General features: G+C 45.4%; 1 protein-coding gene across 4 annotated transcripts in view; it reads left to right on the top strand.

Moving 5' to 3' along the window:
* Positions 1-22,564, top strand: part of ptprub (protein tyrosine phosphatase receptor type Ub) — a 147,377-nt gene that overhangs the window by 79,733 nt on the left and 45,080 nt on the right. For all 4 annotated transcript variants that reach the window (XM_068569314.1, XM_068569312.1, XM_068569311.1 and 1 more), the window contains exons 4-7: positions 7,886-7,967; positions 10,504-10,619; positions 13,699-13,873; positions 18,715-19,008. In XM_068569314.1, the coding sequence (XP_068425415.1) occupies positions 7,886-7,967; positions 10,504-10,619; positions 13,699-13,873; positions 18,715-19,008 (667 nt within the window). The remainder of the gene's footprint in view (positions 1-7,885; positions 7,968-10,503; positions 10,620-13,698; positions 13,874-18,714; positions 19,009-22,564) is intronic.

Genomic DNA, 22,564 nt, shown 5'->3' with positions numbered 1-22,564 from the left:
CTGCCCGCTCGCAGTAGACAGACATTGACTGGCATCTAATGCCGCTGCCTGATGTGCTGTGTGGTCTGTCGACGGTAGAGTCAGGTGAGCACAAGGGATATCCATCTATTAATCCAATTTATTTTTTCTGCAAACGCTGCGGAGCTGTCAAAAAGCAATTAAGTTGACTACTGTGCATTTTATCAAGAACTGTCAATCCCGCCAACTTAATTAAATTCTATTCTGCTCTGCAAGATCTGACCTTCACTCTGTTTATACAAAGGACTGTCTTTTCTTTACCAGAGGGCTCGGCGTATGCCGACACAGTTCCACCGACATCCTGATCTTAAAATACGATCAGACGTCCAAATGTACATACAGAGAAACACACAAACATCTGAGGAGAATATTTGAAAACCGTGGCACTTTGACTAAAGGTACAGCGGAGATAACTTTGTTTCAACCACTGGTGCGATGACAGAGAATAATGGGATTTGTTGTGAAAAGAAAAGTCAGCCATTTTGGGAAATAATCTTATTTCCTTTCTTGCTGAGAGTTAAAAGAGAAGATTCTGATATCTGCACGCGAGTGTTGGGAGTTATGAGCACCGCTTAGCACTGAAACTAGAAACGAGTAGAAAAGAAAAAGCCTAGCACCGCTAAAGCTCATTAATTATATGAAATGTATTGCAAATATACTGCTGTGTAGTAACAACAAACATCACGGAAATGAAACCTCTCAACTGTATTAGCAGTAACCGTTGTGAGTGGTAACAACCGCTAGTGACGGTTTTATACCGCTAGCGGGACTATTTCCTGGACGCTGGTGGTCACTGTGAGGTCGACCGGCAGCTGGTTTTAAACAAATTCAAAGAAACTAGATATAACGTGTTGGTTCGTGAGCTTTAGAGGTGCTGGTACGTGCCAGTACAGGTATGTTTCCAGTCCTCGTGCTGCTTAGCGTACAGCCCTGAGAATGCTATCGCTCTGGATGTTTACGTCAGCGTCTCTTTCATCTGCGACTCTCGCTACGTGCTCTGGTCTGTGTTGCACTTTGATCGACGTGGGTTGGTTTTTCTATACGCTTTAGAAATAAAGCTTGATTGATTCTCTTCTACTGTACTGAAGTGAATACGTGTATTCCCAGTGATGTTTACGTTGTTCATTGAAATACGGACAACACACAATCCCCTTGACAGTCCTACTAAGGGCCCCGTGGCCTTATAGAAATACCTTTTTTGTAAAGAAAAAAAAAACATTACCGGGGAAAACCCATTACGTTACAGATGCACGTGGAGCTGAGAGTACAAAATCCTTATTTCCAGGCCTCATCTCGAAGCTACAAATCAGTATACGAGAGGATCGCGAGCTCTACTAATCAATGCTTCTGGCAGTCGCACCTTCTCTTGAGCTTTGCTCCTCATAAACAAGCCGGCAAGGACCCCTGCCAGTAAAACTGTTCATTAGCTCAATGGTGCAACAAAAATAATGAGGTTCCCACTGTCTGTTCTTTTCTTTTAATGGCATTTTCGGTGTGAATCATTACTTTTACAGTACCCCAATTAAATGTATTAAATAGCTGTCTCTCTTATGATGAATGTTTAACAAATGAGTGAGCCCGAAAAACAGTGGAGTGTTTTTGCTGAGGAGCGGCTTCGCTGCTGATGGATGCAGTTACAGCTGAGCTGTGATCTCTCTGTTATTAAACCGCCTCAACCACTACGCTGCCGTAGTCTCGCCGCATCAGGACAGATGGTTCACAAACACAACGTTAGCATGTTTTAACCTGCCTCCTCGCCGTCTGTCTGCTATTGCATGTGCCAGTGGAAACCGGTTCTGTTCTCCTCAACCTTCCCTTCCACTTCACCCAGTGGCGTCGTGCACTTTCTTGTTCTGTAAGCATCCCACTAAATAACGATGGCCGAGAGGTGAGTCAGGATGGTTCTGCGGCCTCCAACGAGAGGCTCTTGTCAGGAGAAGGAGGTTTTTTTAAGTGCTTATGAGGAGGAGGAAGAGATGACTCTGAAGACAGGACAAATAGTGAAGGAGAAAGAAATGCTCAACACGTATATTAGAATCGACAGTACAGCTTTTTAATACACATCTTCTCCAGTGTGGGAAAACGCAGTGTTCAAATGTAATGGATTAAAATTCGAGGGAATTGGCACCGTTAAGAGAAAATGTATCGTGACATGAAGCTTTCCCTCTTTGTTTCCTTTCTCATTCCACATCTGACTTTAACTCAGCTGAGCTTGCTTCTCGGCACAAAGAGAGCAAAACAAACTGCCCCCTCAAAGTCACACATACCACAGCTTACATTGCTAATCCCTCTGCAGTCAAAGAGCTCATCACTGTGCAACGACACAAGGTCTGGCCTTTCCCACACGTCACCGCTCTCTTTTAAACAGACCAAACAGAAAAGGGTAGATCTGGAGGTGTCGGGCTGGATGCTGTATTTAAGAGCTTCTTAATGCTATCAACAGTGCAATGAGAACAGAACAACAAAAAGCAGCGCAACGGGACTCTGCTACCGCCGGCTTCGCTTCAACAAAGGTTTCTTGAAATTCACCCGAGACTTTTAGCTCGAAAGCACGTTAGCTGAAGCTTGTGCGACTTTAAATAGTAAGGGCTTTGGGTTGTATCAGCTCCACGGCAAGTCTAATACAATCACTTTGGATTTAAAGTGATAGGTAGGCAGATTTACCATGTCATTAAACTAGTAAAGCACTCGTTTGAAGCAGAGGTGGAGAGGAGGCACTTCTTATCTTTGTCTCAGAGTAAAATAAATCCCAGGAGAACACGCATCATTTCAGAGAGGCTTTTCAAATCCGTAGGTTTTTCCGTCTTATTAGATTTCAGGTCATATTGGAGCTCCTGGTTCCTTTTCCTACGGCACGGGGATACAAAATGCCAGTTTAGCCTTTTGCACTGCACAGATCTATAGCTGTGAGATTACGTCCAAGCTCGCTCATTTCATGGTTTAGAGTGAAAAGAAAGACCTTGTTTACGGCACATGTAACACACTTTTGTAAAAAGTAATTGTGGAATATATTAATGTGTTGTTGTTTTTTTACTAAAGAATGTCAAAGCAGTTCTCTAAAAATCACCAACACAACTAATTGAAATGCCAGAAACCAAAATCACCTTGTTTTCTTCCTCTGTGACCAGCCTGCCGTTTGTATTTAAGGAGCGTTACACACACACACACACACACACACACACACATAATTTTCTTCTATCACAGTTTGGGAAATTGGGATTTGGAGTGCAATGGATTTTTGGGGATGAAAATCTAACAGAACAAGATCACCTTGAGATATCTTGATTGAAGACGTGTGTTGGTCTGGTGTACACGTTGCCATATTTCTCTTTCTGACTCTTACTTGTAGAAGTGTTTGCAGTAGCTGGAGAACCTTGTTATCAAATATTAAAGATGTTATCTATCCCTTCAAGACTGCCAACAGACATGTCCCCCTCCCCTCTTTACCGTCTCTCACTTTCTACTTTGTCTCCTTCCAAATGTCAGAATCTTCTTCAGACCTGCCTTGCTTTTACATTTTCCACTCGTTCACGTTGCGTCTTCATTATTCATCCCCCTCGTTTCGATACACGGATACACACTACACTTCTGATCTTAATACAATGCTCAAATGTCATGTCAAATGCACTTTCAAACACCACTGTCTGGTAACCTCGCCGTGCCGGCGGGCCGAGAAACGAGTCCAGCGCACAACCCGGCCCGCTGTATTTTTTATAAAGGAGACACATCGCGTTCATAAGTAAGGGGATGCTGTGTGTTTGTTGTTTTTTTGTGTTACCCTTGGCCCCCGGCTCGTGGCTCTATATGCTACACACAAACCCGGCGAAGGCGAAGCAGTTCTGAACTTTAACAAGCGACACGCGCGAGATGGATCCAGCTCCTCATCCAGGTCGTAAAGCAGAGGAGCTCGCTTCATCACGCTTCCCGTGATTCCGCCTCGTTTCCTTTTTTTTATGAGGCTGGTTTCCTTCAGGAAAAGGAACGCGTTGTATTACGGTCGGCAGCAACAAAGACGTGTAAATGAGCATCCTCATGTCTCGGCTTTGTCTGATAATATCTCCCATTTCCCTCTCCTTCGGTCTAATGAGTGGTGCCAGCTGAGCCTTTGGCTGTATGGAAAAGACCTCTGTGAAATACTGCGGAGAGCAAATTGAGACTCCGAAGATTTAAACCATAATGTCAGACACATACTGTTATCCTTTGGCATTTTCCACCTGACCAGATTTACTTCAGCGTGTGACCTTTTGCCTGCGAATATTTAAGAAGTTATTTATATGTGACGGTGTGTAATGGTGAGTGAAAGCCCTGCGTCTAATGGTGTCTCCTGCCTGGAGAGGGGAAGCTAGGCGCTTGTTTATAGGGCCAGATAAATCATCTCTTGATTTGTATACATAACAATTGCTTCTAAAAGCCAATAATGCAGGGTAATGTAATATGTTCTCCTAATGTGCATTTTATACCAGTCATAAATCACTGCGTGTCACGCTTTTTTTTTTTCTTCAAAAGCCGGTTCCCGCATTTTTATATCTTCCGGAAAGTAAAGTAGCTTCATTAGAATAAAGTACAGGAATCGAGAAAGTTTCTTTGGGAAAGTGGCTTTCAATAAAAAAAAAAACATGCGGAGGTTGTTTATTGAAACAAATGCTGTGAATGTCTCCCCCTTAATAACCTCCCATCCTAATGGCTAAGACGAGGGAGGATTAACCAGTAATCAATCTCTTATTGAGTGTTTGAGCTCAGCAGAGAGTAATAGCACCTTCAATTAGACTTTCAAGACATTTTTCTGTCTTTTATGTGTACCATTAAGCCTAATCAGTGTTTCTGGCTAATTCTGATGTCGGTCTGACGACACGGCCGGTCGTGTGCTTCCACGGCTAATTCAGGTCAACACATTGAAGGATATTGTGCTTTAATCATTGCCGTAAATATCATATGTTTAGGCAGCTGCAGAGTAGACGGGGGGGGGGGGGGGATGAGGGAGGGAGAAGGCGGAGAGAAGGAAAGATGGACGGCAACAGAAACAAAGCACGACAGCGAACAATTGAAGGATCGGAGGAGTGAAATGAGGGGCGAGGCTTTTAAAGAAAACAGACCACTTGAAACGAGGGGAAAGAGGAAATGATGAAAAGTGGAAATGTTCATTTTTTTTTTTTTACATTTTCAAAGCGGTGGCTTTCTTTCTTCGTCCCCGGCTCAGGTTCCAGTGGTGTCTGCGAACAAACGGGAAAATTGACTCTGGCAGGAGAAGATTATCCTGATTGTTCCTCCCTGAGCCGGAGGAGAGCGACCAGTTGTGGGCCGAGCAGGGTCACCCTCCACCAGCGAGACCCAGCCGGCCGGTCCTTTCCTCCTCCTCCTTCCTTCCTCCTTACCTCTCCCTCCGTCACCCTTCGACCTCACCCCTCTCCTCTCTCTGCATGCCTCCTCTCTCTTTGTCAGGAGTCTTTTCGCTGACCCAAATCTCCCCCCACATCCCATCGTGATGTGTCGGTGCAAGCTGCCTTCAGGGGTTCCTGCCTGGCCAGGGATGTTGTCACACCAATTTTTTTTTTATTTTTTTTTTTCTGTAATCGCATGCGTTGCCTCTCAAAGCGTGGGAGGCGGGAGCTGGAATTTGGGCCAGAGGTCCCGGAGATGTTGACTCTTGAATGAGGTTTGAAAACACAAGCGGATTGTGTGTCGGTGAAGACGAGCAGGAGTCTTTCTGGTTTGGGTGATTTTTTTTTTTTTCTACTTTTCGCTTGAAATGTGTCTTCAGCAACATAAGATTGTTTGATGCCAAAAGGTTGCATCAGATGTTTGATGCTGTCGTGCGATTGCTGAACAACACATATTGCCATTGGTGGGAAGGTGTTATGACTTGTCTTGATGTGATTTAGTTATATGGCTGATGCGTTTGAGAATGTTTGCTTATTTTGTGGAAAAGAGAAAGGATTTTGTTGTAAAAACCACACACTTTAAGGTCCACTTTCTTGCTTTTGACTGAGCTTTCAACTCAATCTCACGGTCCTCCGCAGCGGATGGTGTTTGAAACTAAGAGTTTGAAATGAAAAATAACTCAACGAAATCTTTGGACCAGCTAAGTTGTGAACTTGAACCTTTTGGCATAACTGAAAATATCATACTGTCATCAATAAATAAAAAAAGCCAAGGTCTGTCGTCATACGGTGCAGAAAAAGCCACTCGAATCTGTCGTTCTATGATCGACGCATCTGATCATTATTTTGGTGAAAATCCTCAAAGTGAAGTCAAAAAACACCAACTTAACCTTTTCCTGAACGTTCAATCCCATCTCAAGGTTTTCCTCTGTGGATGGAGTATGAAAAAACTCCTAATCTCCCAAAAAGTATATAACGGCCCACTTAATTTTGTTCCCAGAGCCCTCAACCTTATCATCATCCTGGTAAAGATAATAAGTAAACTGCATTATCTCAAATGGACCATGGGATGCAGTTATCATTTTTTAACACGCTTTTTGGAAGATTTTTTTTTGGGCCGAACTACCAACGTCAAGTATAAACTTGCATGTTCTGTTTTTGGCACTGAAACGACAGCATCACATTTCAGGTACCCAGCCTCAGTGTATCCCAAAAAAAGAGTCACAGGTGAAGCTACGACAACTTCCAGAAGCTCCATCTCCACTCTCGTACAGCCCACTTCACCTCCACCTGTGTGTAAACACAGACACACACATTTAAAGTAGCTCTGTGGACGTAAGATCTCAGTCAAAAAAAAAAAAAAAATCAAGACCCAGTGATAGGAAACATGTTGTAATCATTCGGTCAGAGGATTATGAGAAGCAATAACTCAAAAGCCGGCCTTCGATCAAACGTGCGGATGGGAGAGCGTCCTTGGCGCTGCGAAAAACAAACATCACCCCCCCCTGTGTCTCATAACTCTCTCACTATTACTGAGGAGGGTGATTTGATATTGATTAGGTTTCATGAGAGCCTGCTGCTCGTCCAGCTTATTGTTCCACGGGACGGTGTGCAGCTTTGTCCTCCCTCGAGTCTCGTGGCCCCGCGCTCGCTGCATTATCCGCCGTTATGGCTTCGCAGCGGCCCCCGTGCCCTGAATGTAGAATAGAGCTCATGAGTCAGCCGCCACATTGTGTGCCTCTCTGATAAAGCTATTATTTCTCTTGGCCCTGCGGACTCAGGCAAAACTTATCCATCTTCCTATTTTTTATGCTTCTGTCTCTCTCTCTCTCTCTCTCTCTCTCTTTCGTTTCCTCCCATTGTCTCCATTTTTTTCTGTTTCGGGTCAGCGGATGTGCGACCGTGTGGCGACGGGCTTGTTTGTAAATAATGCGTCCGTCGACCTGAAAGCGGGGGAACTCGCGCCGCCCCCGACGTTCTTCAGGAGATCGCTCGCACGCGTCGGCTCTGAGAGCGTCGGGGTCAATCGCGAGCGTCTGCTTCCGCCGTCCTGGTTATGGACTCCAATCTGTTCGTCGCGTGTTCACGTTGGCTTTTGTTTGTTTGTTTGTTTGTGTGCTTTATTCAGTCAATCATTATAATACAATATTATTATTATAGTATACTTTGTTATATACAAAAAAAGAGACTGAAAAGGTATAGGTGGAAGCAAAAATGCTTATATAATCCCATCCTAAATTGTTATCAATTAAATCAGGTAATTAATTTCAAAGAAAGTAAAGAAAATGATGTATATACACATGTCTGTCTGTCCGTCTACATCTTCCATGTAGAAACATTTGATTCACACCTGTAACTCTCAAATATTGTTTTATGAATAATCCTCTTACAAACCAAACACGAGTTCACCGTCCTCACGTCCATGTGAGTGTTGTTCCGTACTTCAACTCCTCCGATAGCAACGCATCTTCTTTTAATCCCTTTCGCAGGTTCTGATCGAGGCGACCGTTTCCAGAGAGCGGCGAGGCTACGTCGCCCTGGATGACATCATGGTGCTCAACTACCCTTGCTGTAAGTGCCACTTCTGACAATGCATTGCAATTGCCGGAGGCGCTGGAGGGAGGAAAGAATAAAGGAAAGGAAAGGTTTTGTGGTTTTGAGGGGAATATGTATTTCAATAGGATACGGAGAAGAGTGATGGCTGATTGACCTTTTAATATTAGTCCTGCGGGTTGTCCTGAGGCGTCCGGCGACAACAGACGGGCTATTAAAAACGCTGTGACACCCAAATGCCAACGCTCACCACCTGACACCACACCTGCCGCCCCAGCCCCGTCTGACAGCTACATTTATTAATCAGTGAAATATGTAATTCTCTCTCTTGAAGGCCTCCGTGTTCTGCCTGGAAGTGCGATGTACCCTTTTTCTGTCATAAGTCACTGTGCACGGAAGGTTTTCTGCTGCATTTCAAAGCTTTATGAGAATGTTCATGGTGGGGTTTTTTTTTTGTGTTTCCAATGGCTCCCAGCTGAGGAGTCAAGAGTCTCTTAATACCTGGACAAAGTATTTCAGCGTCGCACTGCCGAACACGAGGGCTCAAAGCACATCACACGCCATTTAGTCCACCCTGCTTTCAAGTGGCACAGCTAACACGCGCCCGATGGATGTATTTCACTATCACAGAGCTTCAGCGTTACCGCCGTGTTAATATTTCCATCACCCCGACTGTTATCGCAATAGTGTTTTGGAGACGTGTCGGCGACGTCACGTCACACGGGACATGTCACCGGTGATTTTAATAAATGAGCACCGGCTGCGAGATCGGTGAAGGCGCGCCCACCCGGTCCGTCACCCCGCTTCTCCCCGAGACGGCAGATGGCGTCTTCCCGAACGCTCCCACTGTGGCCATTAAATAATTAAGACTCTCATCAAGACCTGAGCGCGCCTTCTGATGTGGCACGCGGCCAGGCTGCGTCAGTTGGCAGCTGACGAAGAGCGAGGGAGGAAGACGGAGGGAAAACGCCGACGCAAAAGTGTTGCAGGGGGGAAAGAAAGAAGAAAAAAAAACACAAATAAAATGTCATGTGAAAATCAATAAAAAGCTCAACAAGTTCCTTTTTGTAGAACATTCTGGTGAAAGCATGGGTGACTTTTCTTCTTTCTTCATCTGGAATCTCAGTCTTTGAAACCGGCGTTACACTCCGATGAAATATTCATCACGCTAAAGGGTCCTGAGGATAAAATCTGACATATTTAGCTGTACAACACGGCAGTTATTGCCAACTGTGGGGCCACTTTACCCCCCCCCCTCCATTCACACTCATTTCACTGTTTGTTTGTTTGGCTCTCAAGCATGAATTATGAATTATTAGGAGGGCGAGTCACCCAAAGAAAACATGGCCACCAGTGGGGTGCAGATCCAAGCACTCTCCCCATACTACTTATTGTAAACAAACACGATCAACACCCCCCCCCCCCCCTCGCCCTCTCCTCCATCTCTTGCTACACAACAACATAATGTTATGCAAAACCAAGCAGGAGACGTGCGAGACCCCAAACATTGCCGCCGCCGCTCCGCCGTCTCTTTCCCGTCAATCACCCGGAGCGACGCGTGGACTCGGCCTTCCCTCCGTTCCTTTCCCAGGGATTCGCAGGCGGCGCTGCCGGCGTTTACCCGGCGATTTGCCTCTGCAGGGGTCTGCTTCTCGCTGCACTGTTGTAAATCCCAGAGTGTTGGGCGAGAGGGCGACTCCCACACGCACTGACTCATTGGCGGCTTCGCTCAGCACGCTGGGACGTTATTAGTGGAGATGTGGAGGGCTGGTGCTCACTCTGTGGCTTTTCCTTCTGCAGATTCACTCCCACATCCCGCTCACATCGCCTCTGTTCTCATTTTGTTCGCAGTGTGTGACCCTTTCAACACGTATTTACTCACTTTTTTTTTTTTTTGTCTCATCCAAACAGTGCAATTCAACTTTTTGGTTATTTTATTATTTAAATGTATTTGAATGTTCCCATGGGCGTACACAGTACATGTCCACACACGGTTCTGGAGGATCTGGGGAGCGGAAAGCAATGTAACATCTTCTATCCTCCAGTGTCAACACGAATACGCCAACACATACCCCAAAACATTGTTTTTTTTCACTTATACTTTTATTTGCTTTACTTGTTTTTGTTTTTTTCCCACAACTTTATTTGTAAATGCATTTTTTGCAAACTGCTATGAGGAAAAAAAAACAATTACCTAAAGGATAGAGCAGTTTTAAAGTCCGATGCATTAATATTCATCAGCACTATCATAAATTAAGCCAAATTAATTTGAATAAAACAATTAAAATAGAAAGTCGTTGCTTATGTTTCGTGTTGCTTCAAACCTTCAACTGAAATCAGCTGTTGCTGCTTGTTGTTTCTGATGCAAGTTTGTGATATCGTACATATTTGCCATCATTCGATGATGCCGGAAATTCCTGTTTTCAGCATTCAAAAAGAAAAGAAGAAAAGCCTTGAACACATTTGCTTTTCTGTAACTCATTGTGGACTGGCAGATCGGTAATGGAGTCTTTTGATCTCACTGCGTTCCTCTTCTCTCCGCCCGTCTCTTTAGATAAGGCGCCGCACTTCTCCAGGCTCGGCGACGAGGAGGTCAACGCCGGGCAAAACGCCACGTTTCAGTGTGTTGCGGCTGGACGAGCGGCAGAGGCTGAGAAGTTCCTGCTGGAGGTCAGTGGTTTACTGCTGGACTTCATGGAAGTGTGTGAGTTTTGTATTCTGTACCGCCAAAAACCAGCAGCAGTGCAACAGGAAAATAGCAGGTTTAGACCTCTATATTTTAGAAGCACTTCAGTTCATGAACAGATTGGACATCGGCCCCTCAGCTCCCCTGAAAAGCAGAAATACAACCAGACTAAAAAAGTCCAAAAAACAACTTTTTTTAGGTTGTGAGGTGTCTCCTCGCTGTAGTTTTGAGGTTGTTTTGTGTGTTTTTCTGCTTGTTTCATAAGCACAAGTTTTGTATGCATCTTTTTGTGATCACTTTGTGTTGCTCTATCATTATTTTCCCTCACTTTCTGGTTGTTTTTTGCCTCTTAATTTGCGTTTTTCTTTCTGGTTGTTTTGTGTGTCTGCGCGTGTTGTATAAGCGCAAGTTTGTTTGTGTAGTTCTATTGCGTCCCTCTGTGTTTCTTTGTGCCTGTTTTGCCTCTCTTGGTGGTCATTTTGCATCTCTTTGTGGTCGTTTAGTTTACGTTCGTGGTTGTTTCATGTCTCTTTGTCGTCTTCTTGACTCTCTGTAGTGATCTATTTGCATTTTAAGTGCCGTGTGTTACCCAAAATAACCACTGCAACAAGGTTTTCTCTGTCTTTTGAATCATTAAGTGTCCCAAACGTGCTCGTGCTTAAATAAGGACGGCAGACAGTAGAGTTCTCTCTGCGAAGGCCGTGAAGGCCTCGAAGCCTCCTTACTTCGTTGCCTTTGAAAAGTTGCATTGCTTATGGGATCATAGCATTCGCCGCCTTCTGCACTGTCTCCCATTTCTATTCAAATCGTGTCCTGTGTTTTAGATATCTGTCTTTTCATCTACAACGGCTTACTCTGTGAAGGTCAGACGGGCCACGCAGGCCGTCTTCCTCTGGTGGGGAATAACTCTGTGGTCTTGAAATCCCCCTCTTTATGTTGCACTGATTAAAGGACCAAACGTCATAATGCTGCAGGGCTAAACAGTTTTTCATCTCACGCTGCAGATGCTCTGCAGCCACACCGTCACTACGGTTTCCAACATCTTACCCCCGCCCCGCTACAGCGAGTGTTAATCACGGTCGACCTCAGCCACCCGACTGTATTGTTTGAAACTGGGGTGTGTGATTTATGGATGCGAAGCATCCTCATTCCTAACGCCTCTGAACGCTCAATCAAAACAGCAATTTGGTCACAACACAAGGATGAAGATAAATACTTTGGGTAATTCGCTGGCACAAACATACAGGCGCCTGCTTGTAATGAGCCGTCCAGGCCATGGGAAGACTCCTTCTCTTCCTCTCCTCGGCCTTTTTTTTTCACTACTGTCCTCTTCACCTCCGTCTGCCTGTCTGACCCGTTTTCTTCCTATAGACTCGCATCACTGTTGTTTTCGGTTGTTGTTGTTGTGCCCTTTTTGTGTTTATTGTGTCTGTACCAGCTGCAGCGCCGTCCTGGCGGCGCACGTCTGCCAGATTAACTGATCGTTTTTTGTTGTTTCCTCGCCAATTAGCCACAGCCAGATTGTTTGCGTAACACCAAGTGATCTCATGCTTATTTGATTCATCCTGATTTCCCTCGCCTCCTTTACTGTAATCCACGAGCTCGGCGATGAAAATACTGTAAAAAAAAAAGAAAAAAGGGGAGGATGCTGCACGGAGTATGATTGAGAGTGTTTTTATTTCTTCGCGGTCACACGATTAATTGCCGGCTTAACTCTAATCAGAGGGTGTGTGTGTGTGTGTGTTCATGTGTTTGTTTGCGAAGGCTCCACTTTGTGCGGTCCGTGTTTTTTCGGAGAAAAAAAGGCCCGAATCAGAAGCGCAACACAGGCCGGGATGGCCGAGCAGAAACCCCCAAAGGCTTCCCTGTTAGCCTCAGCATGCTCACAATCTGCGGATTCTGTTCAAAATGGCAGATCAAAAGGATGCGTTTCAAGATTAATGTCCACCATTTCACACAAAGAGAATGGCCTGAAAGCCAGAGCAGAGGAAATGTCAGATCCAATGTGCTCAGTTCAGACTACGTGGACTTGACAGATGCTCGTGGTTTTAATGGTGTGGAACAATGTAAGAAATGCCTCTCACGGCACAACAGCGAGGTGCATCATGCAACATTCATCCGAATCGCACTTTTTTCTCGAAGCCCTGTTTTCCTCTGTTTCCTACTTTCTGCCCCAACTCTCTTTTGTTTATGTTCTGTTTCTGCTTTGAGACTTCTTTTTTTTTATGCTTAAACCAGCAGTTGTTTCACAGCCATTTCCACGGTCTCTTTTTTTTTTTTTTTTCTACGGGGGGGAAAAAAAAACAAAACAGTCTACATGCCGCTCCTCATCCGTTAGCCTATTTACTAAACTGATTAAACCTTAATGCACCAGAGCCCATCTGTCTCCCAATTCTAACTGCTGAGCAGTTAAATGTTTTGGTTCAATAACATTGCGCACCGAGGACGGCGACGGTTGTAGATGGGCTCCATTAAGGGACGGCACTCGTGACATGCATTACCCTCATAATCACTATTATTTTAACTAGATATCGTTTGTTTTATTAAAGCCTGTCTGATCGTCATATTGCCCGATTAAATCAGAGACGCGGTCCCGCCGTTCTAATTAAATTGCACACAATTGGACAATCCTCCTTTTTAATCACACGGCTCGAATAAGAACTGACCCAGATAGCGATAATTTCACCGTGTTTTTGCTACATTATTGGCTACGTCTCTGGGGGGGTTTACTGAGCAATAACTGAATACAAAGGCTAGTTAATAGGTATTTAGTGTGTGTGTGTGTGTGTGTGTGTGTGTGTGTGTGTGTGTGTGTGACACAGTCCCTAGGAGCTTGACCCCTCCTAGGGACTACAACAACAGCTCAGCTCTCTTGGCTTTTGCTGCTTATTTTTCTAGCTGTGTATGTTTGTGTGTGTGTGTGTGTAGCGATGCCCACTATGAAATGTCATGTACCTGTGTGTGTGTGTGTGTGTGTGTGTGTGTGTTAGAGAGACATGATGATCCCCAGTCTGTTTTCTCTGACCCTGTTCTTTCCTGCTTCTTTTCTTTTTTCTTTTTCAGAGACACAATGGGGACATTTTCACAACGGCATCGGTCAAGCACTTGAGTCACCGGCGCTTTGTGGTGTCCTTCCAGCTCGACGGCGTCCAGCGGACGGATCAAGACCTTTACCGCTGCGTCACTCAGTCCCCCAGGGGATCCGGGGTCTCAAACTTTGCTGAACTCGTTGTCAAAGGTAAAACCGTCTCTCTTTATTTGTCTCTTATTGTTGTCTCTTTTTTTGTTTGTTTTTGTTTTGCTCTTCCTCTACCCTTTTGTCTCTCATCCCGGCCGTCGGTTTTCCCGCCGTTTTCCCGATAACGGGATGTTCTCGGTCACCGTAGAGCACTGCGTGTGACGCCGAGGAGAATTTAAAATTGATCGCACTCGTCTGAAGACATTTCAAATCACCCACAGGATATCTTTTGTGCGTAACGGCCGGAATCACCGACAACGTCACCGATTCCCAGAAAAGCCCAAATCGCACGGCGCTCGACACGCGTCCAGGCTGCTCGCATGGCAAACGCCGTCTCCCCGACATGTGTTGTTTTCTGAGCTGGAGTTGTCAAATAGGCCGCCACAGTCAGCTCTTCAGCTCTGTCAAAAAAAAAAAACAACCAACCTGTTCACTTGACTTGGACTCCTGCAGCCCCTGTCATATCACGCACCACAGATAGTGACCTCACTCCCATTACTCACTCCAACCCCACGGCCTGACACCACTTTGACAGCATAGTAATGACACGGCTGCGGGATGGTTTGATGGCATAACAAACTCTAGCCCTCAGCAAAAGGAAGGTCGAGAAAAGGGGAAATAAGAATATGAGAGATTCCCAATCTCCCTGTCCTCTACTGTACGCTGCTCCTGATGCGACGTCTTTTAAATGACAGGCTGTATTAATGGCAACATCAGGCTGTACGTTGGCGGTCTGTTGATCAATTGGTTGGTGCCTTTATCACTTTGGTGCAGACTAAAAAGAGCTCAATAAATGTCTCACGGATGGCCATTTAAATCGTGGACAGACATTCATGCTCCCCAGATGATGTATCTGAATGAATGGACGATCCCTTTTCCAGAATCAGAACCATTTATTGCAGCGTAAGTTTGCACATACGAGGAATTTGTCCTGGCGGGAGGTGCGTAACATTATAGGTAGACATTTATTAACAGAGTGCGAGAAGAAAGCAGCATGAATATTTACATTGGGAAGTTAAGATGAGGATAAAGTGCACGGAAGTGTAAGGTAGATTTTCCCCGAACACCAATGTTGTTGATTTTTAAATGTCTCTGCAGCAATTAGAAGCCATGAAATCTGGTATGAACATGCGTCTTCCTCATCAGGGTCCATAAAAATAACTTTTTTTTCTTCTTCTCGTGGCATTCTCTGGTCAGAATTTCTCTTGGTGCAATACTTTGTTTTATGACCTGAAACACTAATGACATTCCCATCAGCCTCATCTGTAATTAATGTTCCACTGTGGCTGAGTGGGTAGAGCAGGTCATCCTTCAACCACAAGGCCGTGTCCTTAAGTTTCATAAAATACTTTCCTGGCCATTATTCCATGCCGTAACTCAGCAACGGAAGGGAAGATTATGACCATGTTTCACCTCTGCCACCTATTACCTCACACTTAATTTAACACCACACTGCGCTGCGTTGTTGCCGACTGTCGATTGTTGTTTGTCTCGTCTAACGTTGCACCGTCCGCCAAGGTAAATCCCTCGTTTGTGAAAACACTCCCGGCAATAAACTGATTCTGATGATCAGATATTGACTCTGTGACACTAATCACAAACAATCTGTACGATCACCACCTTTTAAAACCGGGGTGATGGTGTAGATCGTCCGTGCTGCTCGGTAGGAGTTTAGCTTGTGAAGCGTCTACATTCGTACATCTACATGTAGAGCATTGTCGACTGTCGTGGCGCGTGAACGCGAGCGAGGACCATGACTGTGTTTGTTGCTCCGCTTAATAAAGTTACACGCTTGCAGACATACAGCCGAGCAAGAACTACAAAGCTGAACAAAATCAAGTGGATGTTGATCACAAATCCTCAAGGGGCTTCAAATTCTGCACAGCAAACAACATCCTCCATCCTCCGACCCTTTGACTCGTTGTCATTCTTACTCTTTGAAACGAGCTGCCGACCTGCCACAGCTCGTTGTAGAGGAGGGCGAGAAGGGTTATTCAAGATGCTTTTGATTTCTGCCCTTGTGTTCCTATGCGCCATACTGCCTCCGCACTCTCGCCAGTTTCAAACCGATCGCCGAGCTGGCCTTCCCTCAGAGCTTCATGAGGCTGCTGACCTCCAAGCCTTAATGCCAACATCACTGCGAAGACCTGAGCCCTGGTTACTATAGACTGAGAGAAGATGTGCAGCACCCCGTTTCTTTTGAGTTGGACTCCAAGATACTTTGTATGAAGGGTCATTTATAGTCTGGTTTTACGCAGAGACGTAAGCATGCAAGACGCTCAAGGGGCCCTTGCGTAGCCCCGTCAGCCCTCTTGTGTGCTTGCGTGCATCGCACCAAAATTTCTGACTAACCGACGAAGCCACTCAAGCCGTTTGCAGCCCACAAGGCTGCGATTGGTCCGCTGACCCCATCTTTTCTGAATCTCGCATTTTGCAATATTGCTATTTTTAAAAGCCGCAGCAGAAACACGAACAATGGATCCCGTTGAAGAACGTTTGGCTGAAGAGGTCCTGCAAATATGAGCATTCTTAAAACCCGTCTGACGGAGTATAAGGACACGCAGATGGCGGTGAATTCCTGGAGGGAGATATCGGTGACCGTCGGTGTGCAGGTCGACTCTAAACGGTCGTTGCGCCACCTGCTGTTCTGGCGTATGGAAAAGGCGGGAACTATAAACCAAAATGAGTCCGTCGACGCGACCGCGTGGCCAGTTTTTGCTGACATCGAGGTTTCGGTGGTTGTCGTTGCACCGTGTGACGTCGTTCTCCATCAGTCCTTTGCACTCCTCTGAAAACAAACTCCTCCGTGAAGACAGCATGTTGTCCACTGGAACTCCATTTCACCAAACAAACACACATAATACCTTTTTCATTAAAGTCCGTCAACGTTTTCACGACATATATTATGCGAGTCTGGAAAGACGTGGATGTAGACAACGAGTTGGCCGGTTGACGGAAGCGTACAATGGCGAGGCAATAATTCCAGTTTTTAATCAGGACAAAGTTGTTATTTATGAGGAAGCTCATTCTGCACCACGAGTAGTGGCCGGTTGTAAGTCATGTTCGAACACCCTGCCGGTGACCCTGTAATCTGTTCCACCTTAACGACTTTCATGAATTCCCTTCCCCACACTGCCCCGTTAAGAGGCCTAATCTTTCCCTTAATGACTTGGAACCACTCATTTTAACTTCGTCGATTGAATGCAGGAATCATGATGAAACTCTCGTATTGCTCCATAGAGGACAGCTACGTGCCCACAAAATGAATAAACCATGCTCCTCGGTCTCCTTAAGGTACTGTGTGACTGTGGCTTTTGTTTTTGGTCCCGTATCACAGTTTGATCCTGAGCACATTTGAAGATGTGTTTTCAGGGATTTAGCCCCTCTTAAAGCGTGAGTCTGACTGCAAAGAAGTCCTTAATTAACCAGGGAGCGATGTTTAGTTTGAGAATAGAGTGCTGCTGGAAATGAGTTAGCATCTCAGCACTTCCAGTTCCCTCTGGAAGTCATTGTTTTTATGAAGAAAAAAAACAGAAATTTGGGGTTGGATGCCTTTTAAATAAGGTCTGTGGTTAAAACAGATTTTAACATTTTGTGCTAAGATATGAAATCAGGAGTCAGTCAATATCCTGCTCTTGAATTTGAAATGTATGTGTTTTAAAAGGCCGCTAACATCTGGCTTTTCAGCAGCTCACTGCTCCTGCTAAGGGTGGCTCGAATGCAGAAAACCTGTTTCATTCATTTTAAAACTATGTAGTATGACAAACAAATAATGTTTGGCACAGAGCTTATTTCCCCCAAAATCCATGGCTTTTTGTTGAGGGGACTGCTGCAATGCCTCTTGGTTGGCCATCAACACTGCAGCACTCTACAGCTCTGTATCGAGAGGGAAGCAATGAAAAGGACAACTAATAATTTACTAAGAAAAAAAAAATAAACTGTAAAATTAACACCAAAAAAAGCTGAGCTGTAAACTTAAAAAAAAACCAATAAGTGAATTATTTTAAGTTTGGCCCCTCTGGCTGCTTACACCCGAGTCCTAGAGTCGGCCTTTCGTTATGAATGCAGTCATTGACGGCGAAAAGATGAGCTGCTGCAGGCTAAGTCGAGCCAAAGAGAAGCAGCTGGGAGTAGAGGTGAGGGGCTCGTAATGTTGAAAGCTCACAGAGAAGGAGCGCCATAAAAGACAGAGGCGCCTCTGCCGGATGAAGGATTAGTCACAGCCGCAGATCTAACTCTGATCTTTTCTCATTGCTTTGTCCTCATTCCTTTTGCATTCCTTTCCCTCCCTCACACTGTTGCCCGTGTAATTGTTCAGTGGCTTAGATCTGCCAGTTAGTGACATTTGACCGGTGGGCTCTGGAATTAATCCTTGGTTTGGCAATCTTTCCCGACAGTGATGCAGAGTCTCCTCTTTCATCACGGTTACCAGCTCTGAGGACCGACCGCTCAGTCAGAGAAAAAGATGTACTCCACTTAATCCTTCAGCTACAAAGATCATAGACGTTCACTGCACTGCATGCTCAGCTTTTCTCTCTTGCTAAAAATGTATGCGGGGCTTTGCATGCCTTGTTAATAGGTATGACTAATCTGCTACTTGGACGCAGTTTGACCTGCTCACATCCTGTATTCTCTGGGGACTCATTTAGGTGTCAGTGGGCTTTAAACATAGTGATCTGTTTGCATACAACTAATTAATACAGTTAATACCACCACAACGTTACCCCCCCTGCACTGTAAACAGTGCTAAGGGCCCGCCAGCGAATGCCAGTGACAATACAAAGTCATGTCTGAGCAGGGAAAAAACGAAAAAAACACTGCTTTTCATTTCTTCCCGACAGTGCCGCCATCCCCCATCGCGCCGCCCCAGCTGCTGCGCGGCGGCTCGACTTACCTCATCATCCAGCTGAACACCAACTCTATCCTGGGAGACGGCCCCATCATCAGGAAGGAGATTGAGTACCGCGCCAACCAGTCTCCGTGGTCAGAGGTGCACGGAGTCAACATGGTCACGTACAAGCTGTGGCACCTGGAACCAGACACCGAGTACCACATCAGTGTGCTCCTGACTCGGCCCGGAGAGGGAGGGACCGGCCCGCCCGGACCGCCGCTCGTGAGCAGGACCAAGTGTGCAGGTGAGCTCGCGGGCACGCTGTGCCGCTGGACGGGGCGTGGCCGCGGTCATGCAGTCCTGGCGGGTTGTGGCGTTGGTGTTCAAGGGTTTTGAGAGGTGAAAGTATTTTGTTTGACAAGAAAAAAAGACAAATTTGAAAGAAATCTACTTGATTTAGTTTTCTTTCGCATCCCTCTTACCGTCTTGTGCCCCATCAGACCCGTGTCAGTACTCTGCAAACTGCTGCATTGTCAGCTGAAAATGCACCACTAAACTTGTGTTATTGTAACACATGTTGTTAGTTTCAAGCTGAATTATGCAGTATTGTTTACTTTAACACTCACATGTAGTCTATGGCAGCAATATGAGGTGAAGCTGAAGGTATGTTGTCATGTTTGCAGAGAAAACAGGCTATTCACTCTATTCCTCTTTGTAGTATCGTGTCTGTCTTGCCAAATATGCGATTTTATTTTTTTTATTGGGCAGAGAAAATGTTCTGAAAGGACTCATTATGCTTTGTGTAGTGATGTGTGGCGCTTGGGGGAATTACGGCGCTGCTCTGTTGAGGTGCTGCAGTCGCCCAGAGCTCCGGATAAGGGAATTCAGAGTGTTGTCTGTTTGGTGGAAACCACAAGCACGGGGCAGCAGGGTGTTCAATGCAACCTGTACCAGGACGCCGCTCTGTTATTCTCTAAATTGCACATGTTAATACCAATAACTATGTCTTCTTGGTACTTAATTAATTAATTGCATGCTCAAAGTACCAATGCAACAGCAACACCCCGAAACTTCAGAGAGTTATACATTATGGGGCTGCATCTGTCACGATAATCTGCTAAAATTCAATCAGAGAGGAGCTGATAGACACGTTGTGACCCGCCTCTGCATATACTTATCTCTTCGGAAAAAAGACAGTTGCTATCAATGGCGTTCTCTGAACTCTGGAGCTGAGGAGACTGAAAGAAAGACTTTTTTTTGCTGCCAGCACTGCAATATTGGTTTGACTGTTATTTAAAAGATAACGGTTGACTACAGTGACTAGCTTCTTTGGTATCTACTGAAGAGGAGAGACATTTTTGGCACGAACAATAAAAGGTCAAGAAAGAAATGGACAAGAATTTGGAGGTGACGTATCAATACCAGTTAACACAGATAAAGGAACTGGTTTTAAAATAACATATGGAGTCAGTTAATTCATTTTCAGGTTATATTATATATTAATCCATTCTTTTTTGTGAGTATTGGAAATGTTTAATTTTTAATTTCTGGTTTTATGCGAACGAATCAAAATCTGACAACCTGCAACCAGGTTGGATTGACACTTTTGTTTGAATAATGACAGAAACAATGAAGCAATTATTAAAAATACCTTCTAAAAAGACATTCTGCTGATAAACTAATTATAAAATAGACTAATTATCTAAAAGCTCAATTATGGGGTTTCAAGTTGGATTATTCTCCATCTAATAAATAATAAAGTGGTGGGGTTTTGGTTCTGATTAGAGTATTTTTCATGAAGTGGCAAATATACAACAAATCCATGCATCGGCCTACAATGTGAAAATGGTTGAATCTGGTGGAATACAGTGAAAATGTCAAATATCACGACTTTTCTTCAAAATGACACGCTGACATATGGGCCAACACATGTGAGGCCACCGTGGAAACTGTGGACAAACCCACTTGGGACCCTTATCGGCGGCCCAAATTGAACCCTTATGGGCCCCACATGGACATGCTGGCTGGGAGAGAACACCCAGGGAGACGAGTCATACCAGCAAGCCAATCCCATGCTTACTTTAAAATACACACACACACATATACACAGTGTATATATAGCATATATATGAGGTCTGTGTTGATGCAGATGCACACAGTCATTACCGCTGCCTGCATCTGCAATGTGTGCACGGCGCTCACAGGCACACAAAATAAAGAGCTTTGTGTTACCCGAAGGCAGTCTGTGGATTTGAGTCTTTCATGGTCATCACTCTTTTCTATGCCCAACGGTCTCTTCCTGCCACACACCATCCCTCACATATCTCCCTACACTGCTTCAGTAGAGGCTCTCTGGCCCTCTCTCCAATGACATATTAAAGCTACTCTCCTCTCTCAACAGCCAAAGACACCCCCCATTCATCAGGGTGCCATGAGTGAGCTCGCAGCTCCCCCACCGTTCCCTGCACGCCGCGCCCGCCCCAACCCAAGAGACGCAGAGAAATCACAATAAAATCCAAAAAAAATCAAAAAAAGTCGATAGCGAGAGAGTAGCACGAGTCGGAGGGGAAGGCTGCGATTTGGGCGAGAGGTAGTCCTTCAAAGTGAGAGTGAAACAGTAGAAACGAAGCGAGCGAATGTGCGAGAGTTGAAGCGAGAGGAGATTCCCGGCGTACAGAAATTGCTTTCACAGTCGCTGCTATCGGTGTTTGTGAAAGTCACTAAACTCAGCCTTTTAATGATGTATTTGCATTTCAACCACTGTGACGGTAGCGTGTTCGGCCATGTGCGGGATAAGTAACGCTGCTGCGTTTGCTGAGCTGTTAAATGGGGCATTTAGATGCCGCTCTAGTTCAATACAGACAATGTAGGTGAAATTCATTGAGCTAATCACTCTGTGTCGTAGTTTTTCCTTCAGTGTTCACAGCGCTGACCTGAGTTTATTGATGTGTTATACACTTTACAGTAAGCTGCAACACTGTACACCTCCTCCACCTGGCGTACCTCACCTGCTTGACCCTGCGGGAGACAACAGAGCTCCCCATCTGGTCTCCGCTGACCCCCGCTGACCCCACATCCTACCGCTGAATCCTAATTGTCCAACCTTGCTGTTGGCCTGATTAAGGTTTAAGGAGGAGAAAATAGATAGTGGGGGTGCGGTGATGGGTGAGGTGGTAATTATCCAGCGAGCAGAAGGGAAATTTGGAACCTTCGCTGTATTAAGGAGGAAAGTGCGTCTCCTTCTCCGGGAGCTGTGCCATCGCCACCGTGACTAATCTCACTCTCCCATGGTCATGCTGAACATTTCCCTTCCTTCCCAAACATGTTGGCGAGCCGGCGCGCGCACACACACACACACGCACACATGCATCCCTTCGCCGAGTCGAGCGAGCTGTCCTCGCGCGGCCGCTGTAAAACTAATGACCGTGAATGTGAACATGGTCTCTGCCTGGCTCCGATGGCCGTCCAGGTGTGCTTGATGAGCCATTGCTGTGATTATCAGCACGGTGCATTAGCACAGCTTGAAGCCCCTTCAAGTAAATCACAGAGGAGAGGCGTGCATTTGTACTGCAGGTGGTCCCCGAACTACGTTAATGTGCCTCCACCTGCTACTGGGTCACTGAACCTTCTGGAAAGCCCCTTACCCATGATGCTCTTGGTCTGTTAGAGGGAGCCAACGCTGGCGCTTGACTAAAATAGACACATTAGGAACACAAGTGCTTTGCCTTTTTTTGGCATGCCATCCATCAAGGCTGGCATTCTGAGCCGCAATTCCCTGTATGTTTACATCTGGGGGTGCTTGGATTTATGCGTGCTGGTGTTTTTCTGCCCGCACATGGGTAAAGGCATGCATGTCTGTA

Source organism: Clinocottus analis, unplaced genomic scaffold, assembly GCF_023055335.1.
Source record: "Clinocottus analis isolate CAN_PGR_092001 unplaced genomic scaffold, fCliAna1.0.p SCAF_9, whole genome shotgun sequence".
Lineage (NCBI taxonomy): Eukaryota > Metazoa > Chordata > Actinopteri > Perciformes > Cottidae > Clinocottus > Clinocottus analis.
This window is presented reverse-complemented; position numbering and strand designations above follow the sequence as displayed.